General features: G+C 46.9%; 1 protein-coding gene across 2 annotated transcripts; it reads right to left on the minus strand.

The window, feature by feature from the left end:
• Positions 1 to 4284: 4284 nt before the first annotated feature.
• ZNF512 (zinc finger protein 512) lies at positions 4285 to 24940 on the minus strand. 2 transcript variants are annotated; one of them, XM_066547723.1, is made up of 14 exons: positions 24879 to 24940; positions 22363 to 22421; positions 20915 to 21114; positions 19083 to 19172; positions 15558 to 15641; positions 14268 to 14392; positions 13780 to 13866; positions 11535 to 11633; positions 10950 to 11117; positions 10148 to 10339; positions 9393 to 9494; positions 7827 to 7889; positions 7093 to 7191; positions 4285 to 6645 (listed from the first exon to the last, which is right to left on the minus strand). In XM_066547723.1, the coding sequence occupies exons 1-14, from the start codon at positions 24906 to 24908 to the stop codon at positions 6322 to 6324; spliced, it is 1722 nt and encodes a 573-aa protein (XP_066403820.1). In that variant the 5' UTR covers positions 24909 to 24940; the 3' UTR covers positions 4285 to 6321. The 2 variants fall into 2 exon arrangements, with proteins under 2 accessions (XP_066403820.1, XP_066403821.1); XM_066547724.1 differs by lacking the exon at positions 19083 to 19172.
• Positions 24941 to 25045: the final 105 nt, after the last annotated feature.

Here is a 25045-nt window from a genome sequence, read left to right on the forward strand (position 1 = left end):
AGAGACACATACAGGCTGCCCAGAGAGGTGGTGAGTGTCCCCATGTTGCAGTAAAACAGATGGGATCCAGTTTCTTCATGCAGAAAAAGCCCATTCTCTATTTACAAAGCTTATATTTATAGGAAATATTAGAAGGTACCATGTTAGACTTAATTGACTAACAGTATACTGATATTTAGTTTATTGGTTGGTAAATGACTGGGGTGTATGTTTGTTAAATCTCTTTATTTTTGGTTAGTTCACATATTTTGGTTTTTGATTTTTATGGGACAGATTTCTTGTTTATTACAGGTGCAAACAGTTTTCTTACTAGAATAGTTTGTTATGCTAACTACTTTCATTCTTATGATTTTTTTTATATGGGAAGTTACAAGCTAACTGCTATCTTAGCTAGACTAATAGGGCCTAAACTATATTTTATAAGGTCTTTTTTTTATACTGTCTTTACCTGTATGCAACATCCCATCCTTGGAAGTATTCAAGATCAGGTTGGATGGGGTTCTGAGCAACCTGATCTAGTAGAAGACAATCTTGCTCATGGCAGGACCTTGGCCTGGTTGACACTTAAAGTTTACATTTGAAGTTGACATTTAAACCTTCCAACCCCAAGTGTTCCATGATTCCATGTGTGGAAATGTCTTCTTTGAGGTTTACCTCTTTACAAGTACTTGAATCAGAGACAAAGTCTATCTCCCATTCACATCCTTCCCCTGCATATGAGCCCTCCTCCTTCCTGCAGCCCTTACTGCTGCACGGGCTGGGCTCTGCTGAGATGAGGGAGCTGCCCACAAAATCAGCACCACACCCATCCTAGCCACCACCCCCAGGTCCCACCTGTCCTGGCCACCACCCCCAGCACCACGGGTGTCACCTGTCCTGCCCAGGGCAGCTCTGCCTACCTGGGCTGTGGCCAAGGGCAGGTGAGGGCCCAGCTCATGCTCAGGGGCCCAGAGGACCAAGAGCCTCCTTGGCCATGGGGAAGAACTGGATAAAAAGCTGACAGGACTGGCTGTGATTTTCCTCAGCTTTAATTTGGGTCTGCCTCCCCAGGAACCACTGGGACCCTGTCTCTGGTTCTGGTCATAGTCCAGTGTCTGAATAACTGCCTGGCTTTTGTCACCCCCTCCAATGACAGAGGCTTGCTTCTGAAATGCAACTGCACTCTTTGAAAACAGAAGCCTCCAATTTAGAAGACCTTTGAGTGTAGCTCAGATGGGTTTTTGGACCCAATACAGCATGCATAAAAGAGGACACTGTGCTAATTAATGTCTCAGCAGAGCTGTCCAATACAGCCACCGCCCCTCCAATCTCACTCTCGTTCCACTATATTTTAATGAGAAGATTGACCTACTTAATTCTGAAAGCAGCTGGCTTTCAGAGCCAAGCAACACTTGGAGAAATAATGTCATGTTTAGTGCTGATTTCATTACCAGCATCAGTCCCACAGCATCCCAGGATGGCATTAACCCTCCACTGGCCAGGAAGGGCAGGTCACCGAGCAAGCACCGAGGACCAGACTGCTCCAGAAGCTGCTCCCAGGCCACGGCTCTGCTCCCAAACACCTGCAGTGGCACAGGGAAACATTTGATTCATTGGTACTGTCACTCCAAGGAAAGTGAAGCAGAGGAAGAGCTGGCACAGGTGTGGTGTCCTCACCAATACAGAAATGCCAAACGAATGGGATGTACCCCAGGCTGACAGTGAAAGAGTTACGTGCACGACTGCAATGATTTCATCCTCACACGCCACACTCAGCACCAGACTGTTCCATGCAGGCAGGAATGACAAACTGCACTGGATATCTCTGTGTGAAGTGCACCCCGTGTCACAGTTTCCTCTCAACAGAACAGCTCCATTTTTTTGCAACATTATTAAATGGCATTATTAAAAGAGCTTAAATCTTAAAGCTACTGCATTGCATAACCTGCAGGAAGGATGGTAAGTGATCTCATGAAAATTACTGAATTATTAATGACATTTAACAAATCTTGGAACAATGGGGAAATCCTTAAGGATTAAGAAAAACCAAAACAGAACAACTCCCAAACCAAAATATATTCTCTCTCCTCCTCCAAAAAAAACTCCCTCCAGGCCCCCAAAGCAAAACTCAAGTGTGCCAGTATTTAAAAAAAGACAAACTGTGTGATGAGCGTAAGTACAGCTCAGTCTATCTCCCAGGCACACCAACAACTGACATCAAAGAGCATCATAAGACGCAGCCAACGTGGTTTCACAGAGAAGAGTTTTCTGTAAATATTATTCTTTAATTAATTACAAGTCCATTTTGGTAAAAGTAGCTGTTGACATCATAAATTTCTCTAAGGCCTTGTTTTTGACCCCACATGTTATACAAGCATTGGTGGAATACATTAAATGCTTGATATTAAATAATTGTAAATAAGGATTTGTCCTAGAGAATCCCATACTCTGCAGCTATTTGACATCTTTATCAAGAATGTTAATGAAATTATATAACAATTGCAAAGAGAATCTGCATATTAAACCCAAGCTTTCTGGAAAAGTTACTGTACAAAACATAGTTATTAAGGTATCTGCTAGAGTAGTTGTGTGAAATACACCACAATGCTTCAGAATGTGTTCATCATGTGCTGTCTGGCCTTAAACCCTGTTGAGTTTCTAGAAAAGAAATGAGTTCTCAGAGCCATTTGCAGAACAACTGAAAAATGTGCTTAAGAGGGTAAAAGTGAATATTAATAGTGAGAGAGTTGAGGACAAAAAGAAGTAGGTGAGAGCAGAGCAAGGTCATCCTTGTATCTTACATAAACCAGACTGTTACAGAACACTGCAGCTGGTTCCTGGCTCATCCCCCTGGACTTAAAAAGTGAAAAATGCACCAATTGATACATAACATGTCAGCAAAGAACAATGCACAACAGAAACAAAAAAAAAAAGCTGTTTTGACTGACACCAGCAAGCCTCTTTAGCTCATACAGCAAATTATGTATGGAGTTAATTATGACTACAAATATGCAGGAAGAAATTTCTGCTACCCTAAAGCTATTTCCATTACCAGGACTCAACAGTGTGGGACACAGAGACTGAAATAAAACAAGTTCCAAAGAGAAGACACAGCATTATAGTACAATGAACCACTGCAACAAGTATTGAGTGACTAGCCGGTCTCTTTTGTTACTTCTGATTCCTTCAAAACTGGATCTCTTCCCAAACATGTACTTGCTCCAGTAGAATTGGTAACAGCAAAGACCGGTTTGCTGGGGCAGTGGGCAGCGTTCCTCCAGGGCCTGCTGCCCATCTGAGCTGCTTGGTGCAGTTGATTTTCTGGAGAGGGATGTCACCCAGAAAAACCTGGGGAATCCATAGATGGCGAGCAGCCTGGGGGACAAGGTCCTAGGGATAACGAAACTGGGCTGACACAATCTGGCCCCGTGCTCTGGCAGCCCAGGAAGCACCAGGGTCCGGGGCTGCCTCTGCAGCAGCGAGCACAGCAGGTGAGGTGAGGGAGATGGTTCTGCCTCCCTGCTGGATCCCCTGCCCTCAGAGCACAGCAGCACAGCTGCCCTGGCCCCACTGCAGCAGCGTGCAGCAGCACAGCTGCCCTGGCCCCACTGCAGCAGCGTGCAGCAGCACAGCTGCCCTGGCCCCACTGCAGCAGGGTGCAGCAGCACAGCTGCCCTGGCCCCACTGCAGCAGGGTGCAGCAGCACAGCTGCCCTGGCCCCACTGCAGCAGCATGCAGCAGCACAGCTGCCCTGGCCCCACTGCAGCAGGGTGCAGCAGCACAGCTGCCCTGGCCCCACTGCAGCAGGGTGCAGCAGCACAGCTGCCCTGGCCCCACTGCAGCAGGGTGCAGCAGCACAGCTGCCCTGGCCCCACTGCAGCAGGGTGCAGCAGCACAGCTGCCCTGGCCCCACTGCAGCAGGGTGCAGCAGCACAGCTGCCCTGGCCCCACTGCAGCAGGGTGCAGCAGCACAGCTGCCCTGGCCCCACTGCAGCAGGGTGCAGCAGCACAGCTGCCCTGGCCCCACTGCAGCAGCATGCACGAGCTCCAGGACAGAGCTCTCTCCTCACAAACCGTGCACTGGCAGCAGTGCCACCAGCTCATACCAGCTTGAGCCAATCCCACAATCTGCTGCTGTGCTGATGACACGGATGGAACCTGGGAGAATGCTTTTTTCCATGTGCCATGTTATGTGGAGAGTATGTCACTGAAGTATCTACAAAACCCAAGTGGTCACAAAGTATTCATGTCTAGAGAGCAGGTCTAGTTAGTAACTCGTAAATGACAGGAAACAGGACTCTAGACTGAAAACCACTATGAAAAACCTTCTTTAATTCCTGGCTTTATTGTACTCAGTGGGAATGCAGTGAACATTTGCTCCAAGTACAGCACTGTGGAGTTCTGAAGAGAAACCACAAACACAGCTGAACAACACCAGAGCATGCAGGGCAACCCTGCAGGACAGCCGTGCAGCAGGACAGACAGCCCTGCAGGTAGGACAGACAGCCCTGCAGCAGGACACACAGCCCTGCAGCAGGCTGGGCTGTGCTGGGGGAGGAGGGATGGCACCAAGAACACCACACAGCAAACAGACAAGAAACCACATTGTCGCATTGGTGACATTTTATTTTGTTCTCTTCTGATCTTGCCCATCTCACTGCAGACTCTGCACGCCCTGCACGGTCTCCACATCTGCTTTCAGCACAGCACCTGCAAACGCAGCAGACCCTGGTTCCAAAGGCAGTTCTGGAGAGCCCCTCGGCCCTGCAGTATCCCCCACTGTCAGAACGATGGGATCGTGCTGGTACTGACACACAGGTACAAACCTGCCTGCTCCCCACACACTGCCATGCCTTCCCTGGGAATCTCAGCACCAGCAACTTTGTCCAACAGTGCAAATTTTGCAATTTTCTGGTATGGTGGGTCTTTGGATGACAAAGTCTGGAGAACTCATTCTTTAAAAACCAGGACTGCCTGTGCTAGTGCTTCCTGCTCGCTTCTGTGACATCTGCTGCATTCAGACACTGCACAGGGTACCCAGGGAGGCTTGGATGCCCAAGCCCTGGCAGTGCTCAAAGCCAGGCTGGATAAGGCCTGGAGCAACCTGCCCTAGTGGGACGTGTCCCTGCTCCTGGCAGCAGGGGGTGAGACTAAATGATCTTTAAGGTCCATTCCAAACCCTTAACACTCTATGATTTATAGAGACAGGAAGATATTATTCCTTATGATCCAGAGACAATGCCAACAGCATGACTTAAAATGGTGACCCCTCTTCTTTTAACCTTTTCTACACAGGGAAGCCACTGCTATTATAGCTCATTTGCACAGAGAGGCGATGCTGAAAAGAAACAGGTTATGTAAGACAATGAAGGGGGGGATCTGCAGAGCAGGGGGAAAAGACACTGTGGGAGCACTGGCATGACAAAGAACCACATGCTGGCAAGGCAGCCTCGTGGAGCCTGGTCCCAGCACTGCAGGCTGCTCATGTAGGGATGCATGGGATGCTCCCAGGTGAGCACAGAACAGGTGGGCTTCAGAGGGCACACAAAGGCCACCTCAGTACATCATTACCAAGGTCTCTAAAAGGCTGGTGAATCTCCAAAGGCTTGAGAGCATTCAGCTGTTGCAGCACTGGAAGACTTTCTACACATGTTTAATGTCCAACATTACAGGAGACAGATGCAGGAGGAACAGTGGGTTCCTGACAAGGGTAATAATCATCTTCCATCCCTTCCAAGTCTGGTGCTGTCTGGTGCTGAGCCTAAACGCTGGGGTATGAAATAGAGCTTTGTGCAACAGGATACAGCAAATACTGAGAAGGTCTCTTTTGTGGCAGCCTTGCTGACAACGGACAGGAGAGTGACAGGGCAAGCCAGAGTCCTTGCATTCTGCACAGCACTGTTCTCATGTTCAGTGTGGGTGCATTCTGTGCAAGAAAGGATTTCCCCGCTGAAGAGTCCTAAACATTGTGCTAGTCGGTTCCTTTTGAGAAGAACTGTAAAAAAGAACCCTGATCTCACACATCAGAGGAAGATGACAAAACAGACACTTGCTGTACTGGAAACCACTATACAAGCAACTAGTATGACCAAACTGAGGCTGCAACCAGAGCAGGAATCACACTGAGCACACTGTGAGTGCCACTGTCCAAAGGAACTCCACTGGCAGAAGCAGCCTCTGCACCACAGCTTTGGTTTGAATTCCTCATGACTGACCAGATGTTTCAGTGTCAAAGTCACCTGTAGAACTGAGGCACAGTCCCAAAGACATTCAGCTGCTTATATTAGTGCTGTGGGTTATGAGCCTGACAGAAGTGAGGCTTGTAGCTGAAAAGCTTTAGGATTACTCCTTCTCATCTTCTACGGATTTACTTCGGCCTCGCTTGCGGCTGGTTTTTGGAACTTCAGCTTTCTGTGCAACTTGGGGTGCCCCCTCCTCACTACTCGCGCTCCTGGTGTCTGCTCGTGGTGGACGACCTCTCTTACTCCTCCTCATTTTATCAGCTCCAGCAGCAGGGAGCTTCTTGGCAGCCAGGCTGCCAGATCTCTTCTTTTTGCCCCTGCTCAAAGGACGTTTCTTCCGTTGCTTCTTCTGCTCTTCCCTTTGGCGAATCTTCATTAGCTTCTGAAAGCTTTTGGTGGTCGTTGTGTTCACATCAAACCAGTCCTGCAGGTTTAGAAAGCAACAGGTTGGTACTGATCGTGGTGGAAATACCAAATAAAGCCTATCATGGCTTACAGTATAGCTGCCTTGTGGGACAAGGTTTCCCTGAAAGGTAAGATCTGGAAAGACAACTGTCTAACAGCACTCTGTTCTTTGATGTGCCTCCTTAGGTGTCACTGTGTCTCAGAGGATTCAGATTTGATTTGACATTTGCTTAGTTAAAGGAACAGGAAATGCTGCAGAGCTGAACAGAGCAGAAGCAGCTTGGGACAAGGCATGTGACACGACACAACACTTACTCCCCAGACTAACACATAAGACCAGCTAAGTTTAATGACCTTGTTCCCAACAGTAAGCAAGGAAAAAGTAAAACATGGCAGCATTTTCTTCTTCAGACACTCTCCCCACCTCCAGCATTCTGAGTTTGAGGTTCCACTCTGCCTGCCTTACCTCAGCGTGCACAGAGTTGATGTGATACTTGACCCCACTCTCTGAAGTGAACTCCTTCTCACACAGGAGACACTTGTATTTACCAGCCACAAAGTCTCCCTGGCACCAAAACAAACAAACAAACAAACAAACAAACAAACAAACAAAATTCCATCAGGAGTTGCTGGACCAGGAGGCTGATAAACCTATAGATTTCATTTAAATCTTGCTCAGATAGAACCCAGCAATAAAAACTAGAAGCTGTCATCCATAGCAGACATCTTCAGCTACGGCAGCACTGCCATGAGTAAGCAGCTGTACCCGTGAAGCACAGAACTGCTCTCTGAGATGCCACAGGTCTCCAGCAGTGCACCTGAGATCAGGAAAAGCTGCTCTTGTAGCTGTGAACCTACAGGTGGAACTGCTGTGTCATTACAAGGAATGCAGCAAGGGGCTTGCTCCTGTGTCATTACAAGGAATGCAGCAAGGGGCTTGCTCCTGTGTCATTACAAGGAATGCAGCAAGGGGCTTGCTCCTGCTCTCAAGTATTGTGTATTTTACAATGGCAACACCCTTAGCACACAGGGGAGCACCCAAACTGGCAGCTGGAATGAGGTGATCTTTAAGAGTCCCTCCAACCCAAACCATTCCATGAATCCATGAACTTGTGAGGATCTCAGATCAGCAGATGGCAGGACAAGAGCTTGAGCAAAGGTTATCAGAGGGACATGGACATTAAGAGGAAGGTTACCAACCAAGGTACATGTGCCAAGGTGAGACTTGAGTCCTGAGACACTGCCATACACAGATTCACAACCCTGAAAAAGTAGAAAAAACACATGTGAACTACATGCTAGCAAGAAATCACTTCTTCCTGGACAATAAAGCATTATTTTGTCTGGAGGCCAATCCCAAAAGTGCAAAAGAGAGGTAGAGGGAGGCAGATACCAATCCTCCACAGCCAGAAAGCTTCTGGTAAAAAGACCATTAGAAGAGTACCTCAGTATTTATATTTCCAGTTTCTGAGCACGTTTGGACATAAAAAAGAGACCCCTGCAACAGTTACTCTCATACTCTATCAACAGCCTGACTAAAATGACAGTTTGCTTTCTGCCTGAAGTGCAACAGAGAAAAATTTCAAGTGGAGCACACACAAGACACTTCTCCCTCGTGCACTGCTCATGTCTCTGGCACAGAGCAGGAGCACAGCACCCCACAGCCCTGATCTCAGCAGCTTCAGAGGCCTGGCCCATGGGGAGCTCCAGGCACCAGCCCTGGGGTACCACGCTGTGCTCAGCCCTCAGCCCAGGGCCCACAACAGGAGGCAGAAGCAGGACAGGCTGCTGGGTCACTGCCTGGTGACACAGCACAGCTGCTCTCTGCACACTCTCCACAGACAACAGGGCTGCAATTCTGACCTTGGAAATGATGCCAGCCTGAATACTGGGGAGAAAGTGCTGGGGGTAGGGTAGGGGAGGGCACGGGGAAGGCACCATCTGCACACCAAACCCAGAGGGCAGCTGCCACAGCTCCTTGGCTCTCTGACAGCAACCACCACATGAAGATGTCCACCACCTCCACCAGTGGGGCCATTTGATCCCATTGGATCTGACTGGTGATTGTTGTAGGGCACTGTGGAAAACCAAGTTTTCCAGTCCAAGGGGTCCAAGAGAGCCAAAGAGGGACTTAGGACAAGGACCTGGAATGACAGGACAAGGGGCAATGGCTTCCCACTGCCAGAGGGCAGGACTGGATGGGATACTGGGAAGGAATCCTTCCCTGTCAGGGGGCTGAGGCCCTGGCAGAGGTTCCAGAGAAGCTGTGGTCGCCCCATGCTTGGAAATGCTCAAGGCCAGGTTGAAAAGACCTTAAAGCTGGTCTAGTAGAAAACTTTAGTGCTGTCCCAGACAAAGTCTCCTCACTCTTGTATTTCCAACTCTACTCCTTCCTTCTGTGAATAGATTTAGATAGAAAGGCAGAGGCCTGTCATTTTTCCACTATTCAAACCTCCAAATGGACCAACTGCCCACCTGGATGAGAAAACTGTACCAGCCTGACACCAAGTTACTGGCTCTCAGGTGTTCACACACATTCCCAAAAGGATCAACCCAGGGCACTTTGATGCAAAAGACAAAAGGAGCATCCCCAGACATCCCCAAGACTAAACAGGGCCTTGATTACACTGAACAACCATACTGAGATGGAGCAGGATTTGTCTCCCACAGAGAGACCAACTGCACTTTCAGGGTTGTGGGAAGCTGTTGGCTCATACAGACTTGAAATCTATCCCCTCTGGGGCGTCAGAAACAGTTAAGGATTACCTGATTTGGGCAGTGGACTCTTCGGTACATCTTTATCTCCGTTTTCCATTTGCACAGCACATCTTGACTAAATGTGGGCAGTCCAGGACGAGTGTATTTCAGCTGAGACAAAGATGGAATTGAGAGCTGGAAGTAATGCTGGCTATGCAGAATTTCCTCCTCTAGGCCAAGACAGAAGTGCTTTCTCTTCTCCTACTCTAACAGGCAAACTCCCAATAATCAATGTTCTCTTGTCTCACCAACCCTCTAGAAACATAACTGAATCTGGAAAACCCCACAATATCAGAATCTGAAACCTCCCATTGCCTTGACTACAATTGCTCTAAATGTCCTTACTCTGCTGAGATCCATTGTTTTCCTTTGGCTTTCACTCACAGCCTAAAGGACACTACTGGAAACTCTGAAATCTAAAGCACTGTGAAATAGCACAGCATGTATCAGAGACTGGAAGGATTGCTGGGGCCTTACAGCATGGCAGGAGTGATCTGAGCCTATGACAGCCCCTGTTCCTTGTGCCCCCTGGGAATTCCAGCAACAGGACTCTACAGTGATTACAGCCTGCCTGAACAAACAGTGCAGCACAGCAACTGCTGCTGCAGAAATACTGTGAGAGAGAGAGAGAGAGAGCAGAACCCAGTCCCCACACAGCACACTGCTTTCCACGTGCCATAAACACGGGGCAGGAGCCAGTACAAGACTCATTACATGTGGAGGTATAAACTTGAACCCCATAGAGCATTTTTAAGGCCTTATACCTTCCGGTCATCTGGAATCAAGTCCTGCAGAACTTTTCTTTTGGGCCACTCTTTGGCCAGCTCTTCTCCTGCCAGCTCATGGAGATAGTAGATTGCCACTTTTGCAGATCTCCTCTGAACTCTGCCTGCACTGTTTTGCTCCCGTTTCATTTCCTTCAGGTTCTCTGTTCTCTCCTCATGGAGGAAAGTGACCTGCAATGAAGGCCCAAAAAGGTGAGTCTCTTTCACTACTTCCTATTTCAGTTACACTAAATACTGGGAATAAATGTTTTGCCAGACTCCTCATAAACAGCCTGCATCAGCTATGGTTTACTGTCACAGACACAGGACAGAAGTGCATCCCATTGGTCAGACAGACCCCTAGAGCTGCTCACAGGGATCACAGCAGTGAGGCTCCAGCAGAGAGCTTCATGCAGTTGCTAGTCTTGAAAGGTATTCCATCATTCACTGGAAAATCCTCATGGACAACAAGACTGCCTGTTCTGCTCCAATGGTGAGTCTTTTAAGAGCAAAGGAAAGCATCTCACAAGTTATGTTAGCATCACTCTTTCATGGAGCCAAAGTCAGGTGATTTTCTGCTGCATGCTGATTTACTATTAAAAACTTCATCCTAGTCACAGACAAGCAACAGCTGCTGCTAGAAGGTAACTATCAAGGACAAAATAATCCAGGGGCAGGAAAAATGCAAACATTTGTGGTCTGTAATTACCCAACAAAGTAGTAGACAAAGCCTACATGTGTCTGAAGCCTGAGTGGCTGAAGTCCCACCCCAGTCCCTGATCCCACTGCAGGGTGCACTCACTGGCCCATGCTTCGATCGCAGGTGGTAGACAAGTCCTGCCTTTGATCTGTACGCTTTCCCACAGTGATGGCACTTCATAGCCATTTTCTCCAGCTCAGAAGCAGCCTTCCCACATTTTTTAATATGATATAGGTATCCCATTATGCTGGTGAAGCTGCCTGTGCAGCCCTGTCAACACAAAAGGAAAATACATGGAAGAAAACCATTCTTCAAGGGATTCCACCCCCAGTGTGAACAGGATCCACAGTTTGCTGACCAAAGTACTAGCACTCATCTTGACAGAGCAGAGACAGGCAGGTAGGAAACTTTAATGTTTGTCTATTCAGACAGACAACATCTGCAACAAAGAATTGGCATTGAAATGACAATTAAAGGTCTTTTGTAACCCAAACCATTCTGATTCTATGCTACTCTGCCTTAAAAGCATAGCTGGGATCTTGAAGCAAATCTTGCTTTGGCCAGCACCAGAGCACACTCTACAGCACTCTCACGTTCCATGTCTATGCATAGAACACTGCTGTTTAATCGACACTGCTGTTTAATTGACACTGCTGTTTAATTGATGCTTTGCACAATGCAGCTTACCTCCCTTGCACACTTCAGTTTTCCCATTCGCTTCAAGACCTTCCGAAGGCGCTCTCGCTCAAGCTGCTCATCCACTTCTTCTCCCTCCTTCATAATTGGCTAAAGCACAGCAGAAAGATGAATGAAAAACACAGGATGCTCAGCATTTACAGTTCTCCTCACAGGGGAATTCACTACTCACACTGGGGCAGGAAAGCTTCTAAAATAATTAAATCTCTGCAACTTAATGGTTTTACAGACACATATTTACTATAATGATGACTTTCTGTATCTCTGCTGGTTTTGCTGGGGTGACAGCTGGTGTGGGGCTGTGTTTTGGATCTGCGCTGAGAACTGGGCTGATAGCTCAGAGATGGTTTTGCTGTTGCTGAGCAGCCCCTGCACAGTGAGTGCTAAGGGCTTTTCTCGTGCTGCTCTGCCAGAGTGGCCTGGAGGGGCACGAGCAGCTGGGAGGAGACATGTCTGGGACAGCCAACCCCAACTGACCACGAGGATACTGCAGAGCACACTGCCCACCCCAACTGACCAAGTGACCACAAGGATACTGCAGAGCACACTGCCAACCCCAACTGACCAACTGACCACGAGGATACTGCAGAGCACACTGCCCACCCCAACTGACCAAGTGACCACGAGGATACTGCAGAGCACACTGCCCACCCCAACTGACCAAGTGACCACAAGGATACTGCAGAGCACACTGCCCACCCCAACTGACCAACTGACCACAAGGATACTGCAGAGCATCCAACTGACCACGAGGATACTGCAGAGCATCCAACTGACCACGAGGACATTGCAGAGCACACTGCCAACCCCAACTGACCACAAGGATATTGCAGAGCATAAACTACCATGCTCAGCATGTAAAGCTGGGGAAAGGAGAAGGAAGGGCAGATGTTCAAAGTGGTGGCATTTGCTGTACCAAGCTACCACTATGTGTGATGAAGCCCTGTGGTCCTGGAGACGCCTGGACCTTCCTACCAAAGTGGTGAATGAATTCCTTGTTTTGCTTTGCTTGTGTGCTTTATCTATTGAACTGTCTTTATCTCAGCACATGAGTTTTCTCACTTTGATTCTCTCCCCCATCCTGTAGGTGAGGGAGAGAGTGAAGGGCTGTATGGGGCTTGGCTGCTGACTGGGGTTAAACCAAAGAGGAATTATCTTTAAAAGGAGTAAACTGACAGAAAATTATGCATCTTAAACATTTACTGGTCCTACTGTTTCCACAAAGCCTGACTAAGGTGAAGTAGACTGCTTGTAACAATTACTCATCTGTGCAGAATTACAGCTCAAATCCCTTATTCTCTCTCTGATGGTTACTGTATATTATTTACTACTTTACCTAATATTACACCTAGACTGAGTAAAAAGATAGAACTCAGTGACAGACCTAATTCTTAGGGCCAGAACATGATCCCTGGCCTGATTCATTTACTAATATAGCTCTAGGTTCAGAAACTGCAGTACTGGGAATCGCACAAAAAATTCAGAGTGAATTATCTGAACTTTACACAAACTTCCAAATGACCTTTTCAAAAGTTCTAAATCTTCACAGCTACAACAGGAGACATTGCCTTCTTTAAAGTAAGAGCAAAGAGGAAAACCAGATTGTAGTATTAGTAGTAATCTAGTGTTAGATTAGGATTTTTAAAGTAAAGAGAGATGAGAACTAATTGCTGCTTCTGCTATTTTACCTCAAATCTAGTCTGCTCTGGATGAAGAAAAACTTCCTCCTTTCTAGCAAAGGATTCAAAATTGCAGCCTAATATTTTTCCTTCTGATTGGGAATGCCTTTTATGTGTGACTTATTACCAGCCTAAACAGAAATTCATCCCTCGTTCTATGATGTTGCATGCCTACCATCTCTGGTAACATTCTACTGTTTTTCAGATGTCAAGTCTCACTGGAAAAATAATAGTTCAACTAGATTTGGACAGCTAGAACACTGGAAAAAAGCACTCCATGTTCTGTGTCTGTGTGTAGCAGGAAAGGACCAAAGCCTGCTCTATGTCTGTGTGTAGCAGGAAAGGACCAAAGCCTGCTCTGCCTGTGTCTGTGTGTAGCAGGAAAGGACCAAAGCCTGCCCTGCCTGTGTCTGTGTACCAGGAAAGGGCCAAAGCCTGTTCTATGTCTGTGTGTAGCAGGAAAGGACCAAAGCCTGCTCTGCCTGTGTCTGTGTGTAGCAGGAAAGCCAAAGCCTGCTCTGCCTGTAGGAGTTTCAGATGCTCAGCAGCTGTGTTACCTGATTGTTATGGTCTGCCATGACATGGTATTTCATCCCTGCTAAAGACTTCAGCTGCTTCCCGCAGTGCTGACACGTGAACATTTCCTAGAAATAAACAAGGAAATTAATTCCTAGAAATTAAACAAATAAACAAGGTGCATTTAACTGTAAATTAACCTAAGCAATGGATAACTCCGGGGAAAAGGAGCAGGAGAGCAGAACAATTTATTTGGGCCTGGTAACTCTCTTCAAAGAACTGATTTTACGGAGTGTAAAATCCAGTGGAACAATGAAATAACTACACCTCTGTTCACTAACCCAAACCTCCTGCAAAAGGCTGGGCAAGAAGCACCAATGACTGTTCTTACAGACGTGTAAGGGACTCTCGCTAAGGGACATGGTGATGAGATGAAACTGGTTTTAAATACAACACAAAACAGGCAGGTATTTCTATCAGTAAGCTGAAGAGGAGTAAAGAAACCCTTGCTCATCTCTTGTGTTCTTACCTTCCTGCAATTCAGCATATGTTTCTTCAGCCCTTCTACAGTCTTCCTCACCACAGCCCGGCACGTGGGACAGGTAACTCGGCCTTTGTCCTGAATCTCTAGAGACCACTGTTCTTCCATACTACCTGTCAAAACACAACGTTTAGAACACAAGTGCTAACACAACATCTTTTTTGTTTCCTCCTTCAATGTGCGCAGTGAACCCTAAAAAGAAACAGGTCACATGCTCCCAAACCTGTGTCCACCTGCACCTCAACATGTGCAGCTCCTCTACAGCTCCAGGTATGGACTGTCACAAGGCACACAGCACTCACTGACAAGGAGCATTTTACAAACACCCTTGGATTTCCATCCTCTTGTAAGGTGTGTTCTTCTACCTGACCAGTGCTAGAAGACCTAATCCTCAGGGCCAGAACATATCCCTCTGTTAATTTCTGTCACACAATTAGTTTAGCATGCTGAGTAAACTTTTCTTTTGGCCAAAGTGTTTTCATAGTAAAAGCAGTCACAGACCACCAGGGCAAGTTACTCAAGAGCCAGGGAAAAGCACCCTGTGTGGCATGGTTTTCAGTTTCTGGCCTCTTTATGAAATCCCAAGCAGAAGTCTGGCATAATCCACAAGAATTTTAAACTACTGAAATGGGTTCTAGGAAGAAAGTGGTTTAGCAGCCATCTGCCTGAATTCTTACCTAACAAGATCCACAGCCTCTCTCTCCTCTTTTCCCAATAATAACAGACCCAGGCTGTCCCTCTCCTGGGGAAAAGTTTGTGAATCAAACAGCACTTGGTAGAAAACTGGGGTGTTTAATGAGTGCTGTAATTTACAAACACCAAGTTATTCCACTTACTGAATCAAGGCTAATTTTATTTTTCTAGGACAGATTGCTTGGGTCTCTGGCTCCCAGGATAGGTGATCTGGCAGCAACAGCTACGGAGTTTTTCCTGCAAACATATTCTGCTGAGTAAAAACGATAAATATTTTAATGAGTTTAATAATGCAACTATTTTAACAGGCTTTTGTTCAGTTCAAAAAGTGATTCCTCTTTCACCGTTACATTCTGCAATAGCCAAAGCACGTGGAGCTACACTCAGGCAGTGTGCAGTCCTTTCAGTCCTACTCTGCAGTACTGACACAGTGCCAGGCCAGCAGCCAGCTCCTCCCTGCCAACAGTACAGTGAACTGCTGAATGGGAACACCAGAAGCACAGCTGTTGCTCAGATTCAAATCCTGGAATCACATTTCTCTTTTATCTGCTTCATGAGCAACTCTTAGCTACTGCCTCTTCTTACCTGCGTCATAGGTTTCTGGCTCTTTCTGAACACTGTGGTGTTTCGTTCTGGAGTTTTGTTTTGTTCCAGTTTGCTGGTTTTTCCCTGTTATAACACAAACAAGACAAGCCAGAATAGTCAGTTCTGCTAGCTTTGTTACAATAAAAACCAGATTTTTTTTGCTAGAAGGCTGCTATTTAGTCTGCTGTCTCAAAGTTATTCAGAAATGTTCAATGCTTTTTTTTTAAAGCAATGTCAAGGTTATGTTTCCTACTCAATTTCAAGATCTATTTATAGTGGCAGGCATTAGTCCCACTCAAACACTTGTAAGTTCCAAGCTCAAGGGATGTGAACTCTTCACACTGACATATCCTCTGTGCAGTTTGGCTGAGTCTATCTGATGATAACCATGGGGAGTCTCATTGCTCTACTCATTCCAGTCCTCTTCAGACTAAAAACCTCTTATTGTTTCAGCATGGGTTATGATGTTTGCTCTCATCTCCCTGTCCTCTTCAGTTGTCACACACACTTCCTGAACCGCAGTGCCTGTTCCTGGAAACAGCACTCCATGGTGACCCTGCATTAGAGCAAAAGAATTACTCCTAACATCTGCCTTCTTAAAGAACCACTCTGACACTGCCAGTCCCCAGTCAGCTTTTGATCTGCTATGGATCTTCAATCCTCTTCTGAAGCACTGGCTCCTGGGAGGCTGCTCGTTTTCAGCTGTGACAGTGTTTCTTCCCAAACAATATCATCTTTAATTTTACACTGTTCTCTGTTCTATTTTTAAATTGTTTCTCTGTTGTTGAGACCACTTTCACTTTTAGCCTTTTCTCCAGTACACTTGCTGTCACTTTCAGCTATGGGCTGTCTACATCCTTTCAAGTCCTCGGTGACAGAAACAACAGTCAGAATTGAAAACAGGGACACTCCATGAACCGTCTTTCTACACTCCTATTTCACCAAGCTAGCAACCTCATTGGAGAAGGCTGTCAGGTTGATTTAAGCGTGACTGGCCCTGCATGAATCCATGATGACTACTCCAAATCCCCATCTTGTCCTTCATGTGTTTGGAAATGCTTTCCAGGATGATTCTCTCCATCAGCTTCCCAGGGACTGAGGTGAGGTAGACTGGCCAGTAGTTCCCCAGATCTTCTTTCTTTCTGTCCTTGAAGATACAATTGGTATTTTCTCTCTTCCAGCCTCCAAGAACATCTGCCAGTCGCCATCACCTTTCAAAGATAATCAAGAGTGGCCTCACAATGACATCAGCCAGCTCTCAGTGCACCCCGTCAGGCCCTACATGACTTAGAATCATAAATTGTTTAGGTTGGAAAAGCCCTCCAAGATCATCAAGTCCAACAGTTCCCCCAACGCTGCCAAGGCCACTGCTAACCCATGTCCCCAAGTGCCACATCTACACACCCTTCAAATCCCTCCAGGGATGGGCACGGCACCACTGCTCTGGGCAGCTGTGCCAAAGCTGGACAGTCCTTTTGGGGCAAAACATTGCTCCCAGTTTCACATCTAAACCTGGTGCAATTTGAGGCCATTTCCCCTTCTCCTGTCACTTCCATGGAAGCAGAGCCTGACCCCCCCTATCAGGGAATTGTGCAGAGCCACAAGGTCCCCCTTGAGCTTCCTTTTCTCCAGGCTGAGCCCCTTCCCAGCTCCCTCAGCCTCTCCTGGGGCTCCATTCCCTTCCCAGTTCCATCCCCTTCCCTGGACACACTCCAGCCCTTGCAGGTCTCTCGTGTCAGGAGGGGCCCAGAGCTGCCCCCAGCCCTGGAGGTGCCCCAGCAGTGCCAGCACAGGGGACGGGCACTGCCCTGGCCCTGCTGCCACCCCAGAGCTGGCACAGCCCAGCAGCCACTGGCTGCCTCTTGCCCACCTGGGCTTCTGCTGAGCCATACTTGACCAACACTCACAGGGCTTTTTTCAGCTCCTCTGCTCCAGCCTGGAGTGCTTCATGGCGTTACAGTCACCCCAGGGCAGGGCCTGGCACCTGGCCTTGCTGACTCTCACACTGTTGGCCCTGGCCCATCATTCCAGCCTGTTCTGTTTCCTCTGCAGAGCCTTTCTGCTCTCTGGCAGATCCACATCCTAATCCACTTGGTGTCATCTTCAAACTTACTGAACGTGCACTCAGTCCTCTCATCCTGATCATCAATAAAGATATTAAACTGGACTGGCCAAGTACTGGGCCCTGGGGAAGAAAACTGGTGACCACCCCAGATGGATGTCACTCCCTGCTCCATGGCTCTCTGGGCCCAACCATCCAGCCAATTTTCCATCCAGCAAAGAGTGCATCATCTGTCCAAGCCATGAGCATCCAGTTTCTCCAGAAGAATGATGTGGGAAATGGTGTCAAAAGGCTCCACCAAAGTCCAGGTAAATAACATCCACACAGCCTTTCTCTCATGGGTTAAGTGCATCACCCTGTCATACAAGAACATCAGGGGAGTCAGGCAGTAGCTGCCATTCTGCCTGGGCCTGATCACCATGCTGTCCTGTAGATGCCCCACGACAGTACCCAAGACAATCTGCTTCAGGACCTTCCATGGCAGCAAGGCCAGAGCCACAAACATGTCTGTGGTTTCCATTCTGAGGATCCTCCTTCTGAGCCCTCCTGCAGATGGGTGTAACCCAGGCTAACCTCCAGTCTTCTCAGACCTTTCCACCTAACCAAGACTACAGGCAAATGATTGGGTAAATCCAGTTTAAGTGATCAAACTTAGATCTCTTTCACTGAGTGTTGGGCTTCCTTGTTCCAGACTTTCCCTCTGTCTGGTCTCAGGTTCCTAGGATTCCTGAAGGATTCCTTTAACTGATAGAGGCACATTGAGTACCTCAGCCTTTTCTGTGTCCTTTGTCACCAGCTCCCCTGCTCTGAGGAGCAGTGTACTCACAGTTTCCCTGGTCTTCCCTTTGCTGTTCATGTACTTGTAGAATCCTTTCTTATTGCTGTTCACATCCCTTGCCAGATTCAACTCCAGGCTGGCTTTGGCTTTCCTAATCTCATCCCTGCAAGACTGGACAGCAAATGTACACTTCTGTGTCACCTGCTCCTGCTTTCACCACTTGTACACCTTCCTTTGCACCTAATCACTGACTGACAAACCTTCTGAAGGAATGAAAGGCCTTTGGTGTCACACATTTCTCCCCTTGGTCTTTGTGGCAATAAATAAGTGTTTGGGTTTGACTTCCTCTTAACAAACCCATACTACTGTTATCAGCTACTCAATCTCCAGATGTTTACAAGCAATGTGTCCGATTATTTAGTCTATAATCCTTTGGGAAACTGAAATGATGCAGACTGGCCTATACTTCCCATCATTTCCTTCCTCCCTCCCTTTGTTGGACTTCTAAGACAGACTGAAATTAGATCACCTCCCACTGATGAAGCAGACACTAGTCAATGGCTTCCTAGAACAAAACATTCAGAATCAAAAACAGAGTTTGAAGACTCCAGAAGATGTCATTTGGGCAGGCAAGTCAAAGTACCTAATTAGTACCTAATTAGGAATTACAAGTTATTTGTATTACCCGAAATCTTCTGCTTCTTCTTGGGAGAGTCTTTAACATCTTTGCCTTCCCTTTGCTCAGATTTCCTCTTGCCTTTCAACAGTACTTCTCCTGATAAGTAAGAACAGATATGCTTCAGTCTCAGTATTCAGTCTGGATAACAGCTTTGAGTCTACTGCTGCCTCATCTTGTCCTTGTATTCAATACTTATTTAAAATTAAAAAAAAACAGTAGTTCTTGTGAGGTACCTGGGCACCAGTGAACTGGACACCACCTTCTCACACAGCAACACTTAGGCAGCCCATGGCCCACAGTACTGTGATACAGCAGGTATGGAAGAAACAGTGCCACAGCAGGGCCTGGAAAAATAATCCTCAGGAAAAGAGGCAGAAAGCAGTAGGTTATGTGATGGAAACCTCACCTGCACTCACACAAAAAGGAGCATACAGAAACTCACATAATATCATGCCTGCCCTGAATATTTCCAAGCCTATCAAAATCTTGTCTCCATGAATACAGGTGAGCACAGAAGCACAATGGTAGGCAGGGAACACCAATTATAGACTTAAACAAACAGATAGCTTCCTCCTGAGCCTGTCCCAGGAGACCCACAAGGATCAGTCAGTGAGAAGCCCTCTCTGAAGCCCCCTTTGGAAGGGGGAACAGTGAGAAGGGAGAGCATGGTGTCACTGCCTAGGGTTATGTAGCACCTGGGATCTGAGTGGAGAACAATTCAGGATTACACAGGACTAGGATGATCAGGAATGCTATCAAAGGGAGGGAAAGGGACAGAATTACCCAATTTGGAGTTGATCAAGTGTGGGAAAATAGAGGTGTAAGAGGATAGCAAAGAACACCTGCTCGTAAATAGGTGACTGGTCAGGATACAAATCCTGTCATGTCTGACACCAAGCAGGGTCTGTGAGTACGAGCCTGTCTGTAAAGAGTCTTCACCTGCCCCTGGCATGGCTCTACAGGCCTCAGGGGCCAGTGCATCCATGGCCCAGCAACTGAGGAGACTGGGATCCAAAGGTCAGGCACTGAGCAGATGGAGTGTACAAGGATGGAGGCTGCTGGTGCTGTTGGTGTGCATGCTGATCTGCGTGGCTCCTGTTTGTGTCTGTTGTGGGTCTGTGTTGTTCCTACAGGAATACTCAGTCTGGCCAGTGACTGCACCTGGGGTGTGCAGCTACAGCAATCTCACTTCTATCGAGCTATCAGATTTCCCTCTCCCCACAACAGAATAAAATACGGATCCTGACTTAGAGGTAAGAAGGAAGTGCATTAAAGAAGATTGAAGTTTTGACTCTCTGCCACACAAGAAGTTTGGAAAACAGCTCCTAGGCCAGGAAATCTGAATGTTCCTGCAACAACCTAAGACCCAAACTAGACCCATTTCAAATCAGAAAATTTTAACTGACAAATGTGAGAAAATGAAGACATCCTTAAAAAATAATAATCTACCAACCACAAAAGCTGTATCTAATCCCAAATACTACTGAATGGTCCCCTTTGCCACATCTTTAGTGTTGATGGTTCTATTTTTAAAGCTCTTCAAGCTTATTTCTGATATGATTGGTGTAACTCTTACCTCTTCTACAGATAAAACTGAGTTCAGGCACAGAATGATTACTTTAATAGACAAGGGACTCAAAAGGAACTGTATAATATCAGAGAACTGTACCTGTATTTGTGCAGTGGCAAAAGTTCATTTCTTCTATATAATACATGAGCAGCACTAGCAAGCTTGTAATTTTTGGCTAAATTGCAGCGTGTCTTTCATGAGCAAACTAATTTCTCACTGAAGAACAGAGAGAAAATCAGTTTTGCCTTGGACCACCAGTGATAAATACCTTTTTTTTCTGAAGATTTGTTCACGCTGTTTTTCATTCCTCTCATTTCCAGCCAGTAAGCAGGCCTGCGAATGGTGCGCTTGCTCCGGGGCTCCGCACTGCCATTCACTGGGGAGGCAGGGGAGATGTTGGTGACTGTGTCGTCAGAGTCACTGCTCACTCCTACCACAGCAGCTTCCACCTCCTCAGGTGGCTTAGACCTGGAACACATCAAGTCAAATTCCTGTGTGTATGGATGCACACAATCACAATAAACATGACAGACAACATCCTTCTCATCTTCCCAAGTATTCTAAAACTTAATATCACAATTCACCGAATCTCCAGAGTTTTAGGACCTGTAAAGTGCCAGCAAGATAAAACACTGTCCTCAGTGTTGTTTTTCAGTACATCTTTTTGATAATGACATTAGTGAGATCTCAAGAGGAACAGAAAAAAATATTCCTCCTACCTCAAGCTTTCAACTTTAGAAGCAGGAGCAAGTGAATCCTAATTTAAAAATGTGCATTTATCCTTGGAATATAAGAATATTTCTGTAGCCCATCATTACAAAAGAGACATTTTCTATCCCACAAAGGGCAAGATCTCCTTCAGCCTCTACTCCCAGAATCAGGGCTGGCACTATGCAATTAAAGATTTCATGCCAGTAAGAATTTTAACTAGCGAGGCTTTCAGCAATGACGACAACCTTCCAACCTACAAATCACACTGCATTAAGACTACTTTAGACTAATCAGCAGCACTGATTTTTTTTCCTAGAGATCAGAGGGAACTTTGCTTCACTGTTCCAAAGTATTTCTCTCAGGCCTTGAAATGCCTGAACATCTACATTCCTGTACATGACAGGAAACTGAAGGAGGTGTCCAAGAAACACAGAGTATCTACTCTCTGGGCAAATACCGTTTACATGAAGAAGAAAGAAAGGGAACACAGACATTTTGCAATGTATCCCATTGCTACTACAATTACCAACTGAAATAAGAGGATCACTCGATTGAGTGATGACTGTGATGGCCACTCTGTCCATACTCTGAGCTGTGGAGCTCACCTTTAAAACATCAATCCAGGAATTAACAAGGGGGGGATGCTGAGGGCACCAGGTCAGGTCATTACATACTGTGTTTCATGAGGTACAACAGAAGCATTGGGAGAGGATTTCTCAAACTAAAGTCTTAAAGTTGCAGTAACACCCAAAATACATACATTTCGGAGCACCATTTGGTTTTGGACTTAAAATATTTATCTTCATAATGCTGAAATCCTTTAAAAAAATAAACGAAAGCTAATACACACTGAAGTGCCAGAAAAGCACTTTTCCTACAAACCAGTAAGTGAAGTCAGCTGAGACTCTCAACACATTAATTAAAATTGTTGCAGCTCTTAAAATTCAGAATATTCTCAGCTTTTTTCTTGCCTTCAATCAAACTAGACAAAAACCATTCACATACTTTTTATTTCCTAAGGACTTCTTGAGCTTCTGCTGTCTGTGATGTCCAGTCCTGGTGTCCTAAAAAGGAAGAACAATTCACATTAGCAGCATCATTTGTTTTCTTTTAGCATGTTTCACTATGCAGCCAAGCACAACCACCTGCACATCACTTTGAGGATGTGCATTCACCACTCTTTGAAAACTAAACCACTGTTTTCTGCAACTAGAAGAGCTTAACCTTTCCCACTCCAGCGGAACTGGACTGGAATCAAACCAGGGATGAGCCCCTCCACACCCCCCATATGAAACCTTTCCCCTGCAGTGGGATGTGGTGGAGTGTTCTTTGTCTCCAGTGCATTCACCCATATATGTTTTCTGCCTATACTTTATCACTTGATGACAAATATTTTAGATACTCATTTGCTAGCTTTTATACAGTACTTATTTTCCCTTAATGAAGTAATTCTTCCATTTACCCTGCCAAGAACCTTGTTTCCAGTCTCCTTCATGCCCTCCTTTTTATCTCACTTATCATACCCCATCAGCTGCCCAGATGTTCACGTTATCCACATCAAAGAATCCTTCTTCTTATTTAACAAAGATTTTTTTTGTCACTTATCAATTGCTGTGCTCCTATTAAGAGATGTAATTTAACACATCTTTGTAAAAGTATGTGTACAAGCCAGTTGAACATCTCATTTGCTGTAGGTTGCTCCTAGTGCATACACCTACCACCGCCTTCCTCCAAATACTAATGACTGAATGCCATTCTTCATTAGAAAACTCAGCACAAAACCAGTAGTTATACAGACTAGAAAATAAAAATCACAGCCCAGTGGAAGTATAAAGAATACCAAAACTGTAACCTAGGGAACAAAGGTAGTATTTTGCCATAAACAGAAACTGGCTAAGAAACTGGAAGAACCAAAAAAACCACAAAAAAACCAACAGCCAAAACAAACCAAAAAAAATTCCAATGAAACAAAACAAGAAATTACAGACAAAAAAAGAAAACAGAAGAAAAAAAAGAAATTATGGCTAATTACCTATCTTCTTCATAGAAAAATGTGATTCACGCTATCAACCACGAGAGACACCCCAAGCACCAGTTAAGAAGTTCAGCAGCAGGCACTAACATCAATACACGAATGATTAAACTGTGCCTATGCCCTCCAGCCCCAGAGTCTCCTCATGGAAACCTTAGGGAAGCAGCAGGACAAAATTCACAACTGCTTGATCAAAGACTTCACAATCAAATCTTGCCTCCTTGGAAGTAAAGTCAATTGGACGTTTGTATTTGCATGATTTACACCCAAACAATAGCGTCAACAGCATTGTCTGCAAAATCTCTATGTGAGTGGAGAAGCAGCCTGAAGTTATGAAGTTATAATGATAAAAATGAATAAACAGGCAGGCAGAGTCTGCTCCAATTCACTGTCTTAATCTAGGATTAGAAGAACCGAAATGACAAATATGGCATGTGTATCAAGATTCATGGGGTTTTCATAACTAAAAAATTTTGCATAAGAGTGAAGATTACTATGAAGAACTTCGGTGGCAGTTAAGGATCTGGAATAAAAAAGGAGAGTGAAAATGATCTGTCAGGCTTTCCTCTCTGAGAAGTTAATAACAGCAATTATGAAGGAAACATCTATAGAAACTGGTGTTTAAGTTCTGCGTGTTTTTTCATTTATACATTTCCTACTTAAAAAACAGACACCTAATGTATGCAGGAATGCCCAACGGCTGGACATAAGGAAAACAGAAAAGTCACGTTCCTCGCATAGGTGAGAAAAAGTGAAACAGCGGCCCAGAGCCTGAAAAGAGGGGAATGGTGAATTCTGTGTGCCCGTGGACTGCGGGCATTCCGGTGAGCTGGAGCACGGGCTGGGGACAGCATCCAGCCGGCAGGACGGTGCACAAGCACAGCATCGATACTCCCCGAGGGGAGGAGCTGGAACGGGAACTGGAGGTGCCAGCAGGGACCACGGGCATCCTCAGGGCCCCGGCTGTCCCGCGAGGAGCGGGAGGGCTCGGTATCCTTTGGGGAACTCCCTGTTCCAGCCCCGCGTTCCCGTTCCCACCCGCACACTCCATCAGCCACGTCCTCCTGCAGCGAAGGCATTTCGGACAAAGCGCACCCCGGCGCCAGCAGCGCCCGCTCAGGGCTCCTGCCCGCCTCCAGGCCGAACAGAACCGGGCCCGGGCCCAGGCCCCCGGCGCCAGCAGCGCCCGCTCAGGGCTCCTGCCTGCCTCCGGGCCGAACGGAATCGGGCCCGGCCCCAGGCCTGGCCTTCGGGCGGAGAGGGGCGGCTCCCGCCGCTGCTCCCCGGGAGTCCGGAGCGATCCCGCTCGCCGCCCGCTCAGGGCCGCTCACGGCGCCGGGCCAGGCCGCACAGCCCCACCAGCTGGCCGGGAAAGCCGGCTCGCTCCCGCCATCCCGACGTCGGAACCCATCACGCGGTGACCCGCGGAGCAGCCAGGCTCTCCGGGGCAGCCGCCGGTAGCATCGCTGAAAAGATTGCGGGCACTCACCGAGCCGCCGCCGCCACTACCGCCCCGCATAGTGCCGGTGCCGCCGCCACGTCAGCGCCACGCCCGCACGCGCGGTCCCGCCCGCCGCTCCCGGCCGGCCCCGGCAGGGCCCCCAGCCCCGCCGCGCTGCCGCTGTTGTGGCGCGCCCGGGGCCGCGCCGGGGCGAG

This window comes from Molothrus aeneus, chromosome 3 (assembly GCF_037042795.1).
Source record: "Molothrus aeneus isolate 106 chromosome 3, BPBGC_Maene_1.0, whole genome shotgun sequence".
NCBI classification, from domain to species: Eukaryota; Metazoa; Chordata; class Aves; order Passeriformes; family Icteridae; genus Molothrus; species Molothrus aeneus.

Excerpts from the sequence above, each read along its gene's own strand:
- ZNF512 (XM_066547723.1), bottom strand. The coding sequence starts at position 24,908 with ATGCGGGGCGGTAGTGGCGGCGGCGGCTCG. Across the intron at positions 7,192-7,826 it reads ACCTTGGCACATGTACCTTG|GGAGACTTTGTGGCTGGTAA; the intron begins GTTGGTAACCTT and ends TTTTGGTGCCAG. Across the intron at positions 6,646-7,092 it reads TCAACTCTGTGCACGCTGAG|GACTGGTTTGATGTGAACAC; the intron begins GTAAGGCAGGCA and ends CTAAACCTGCAG.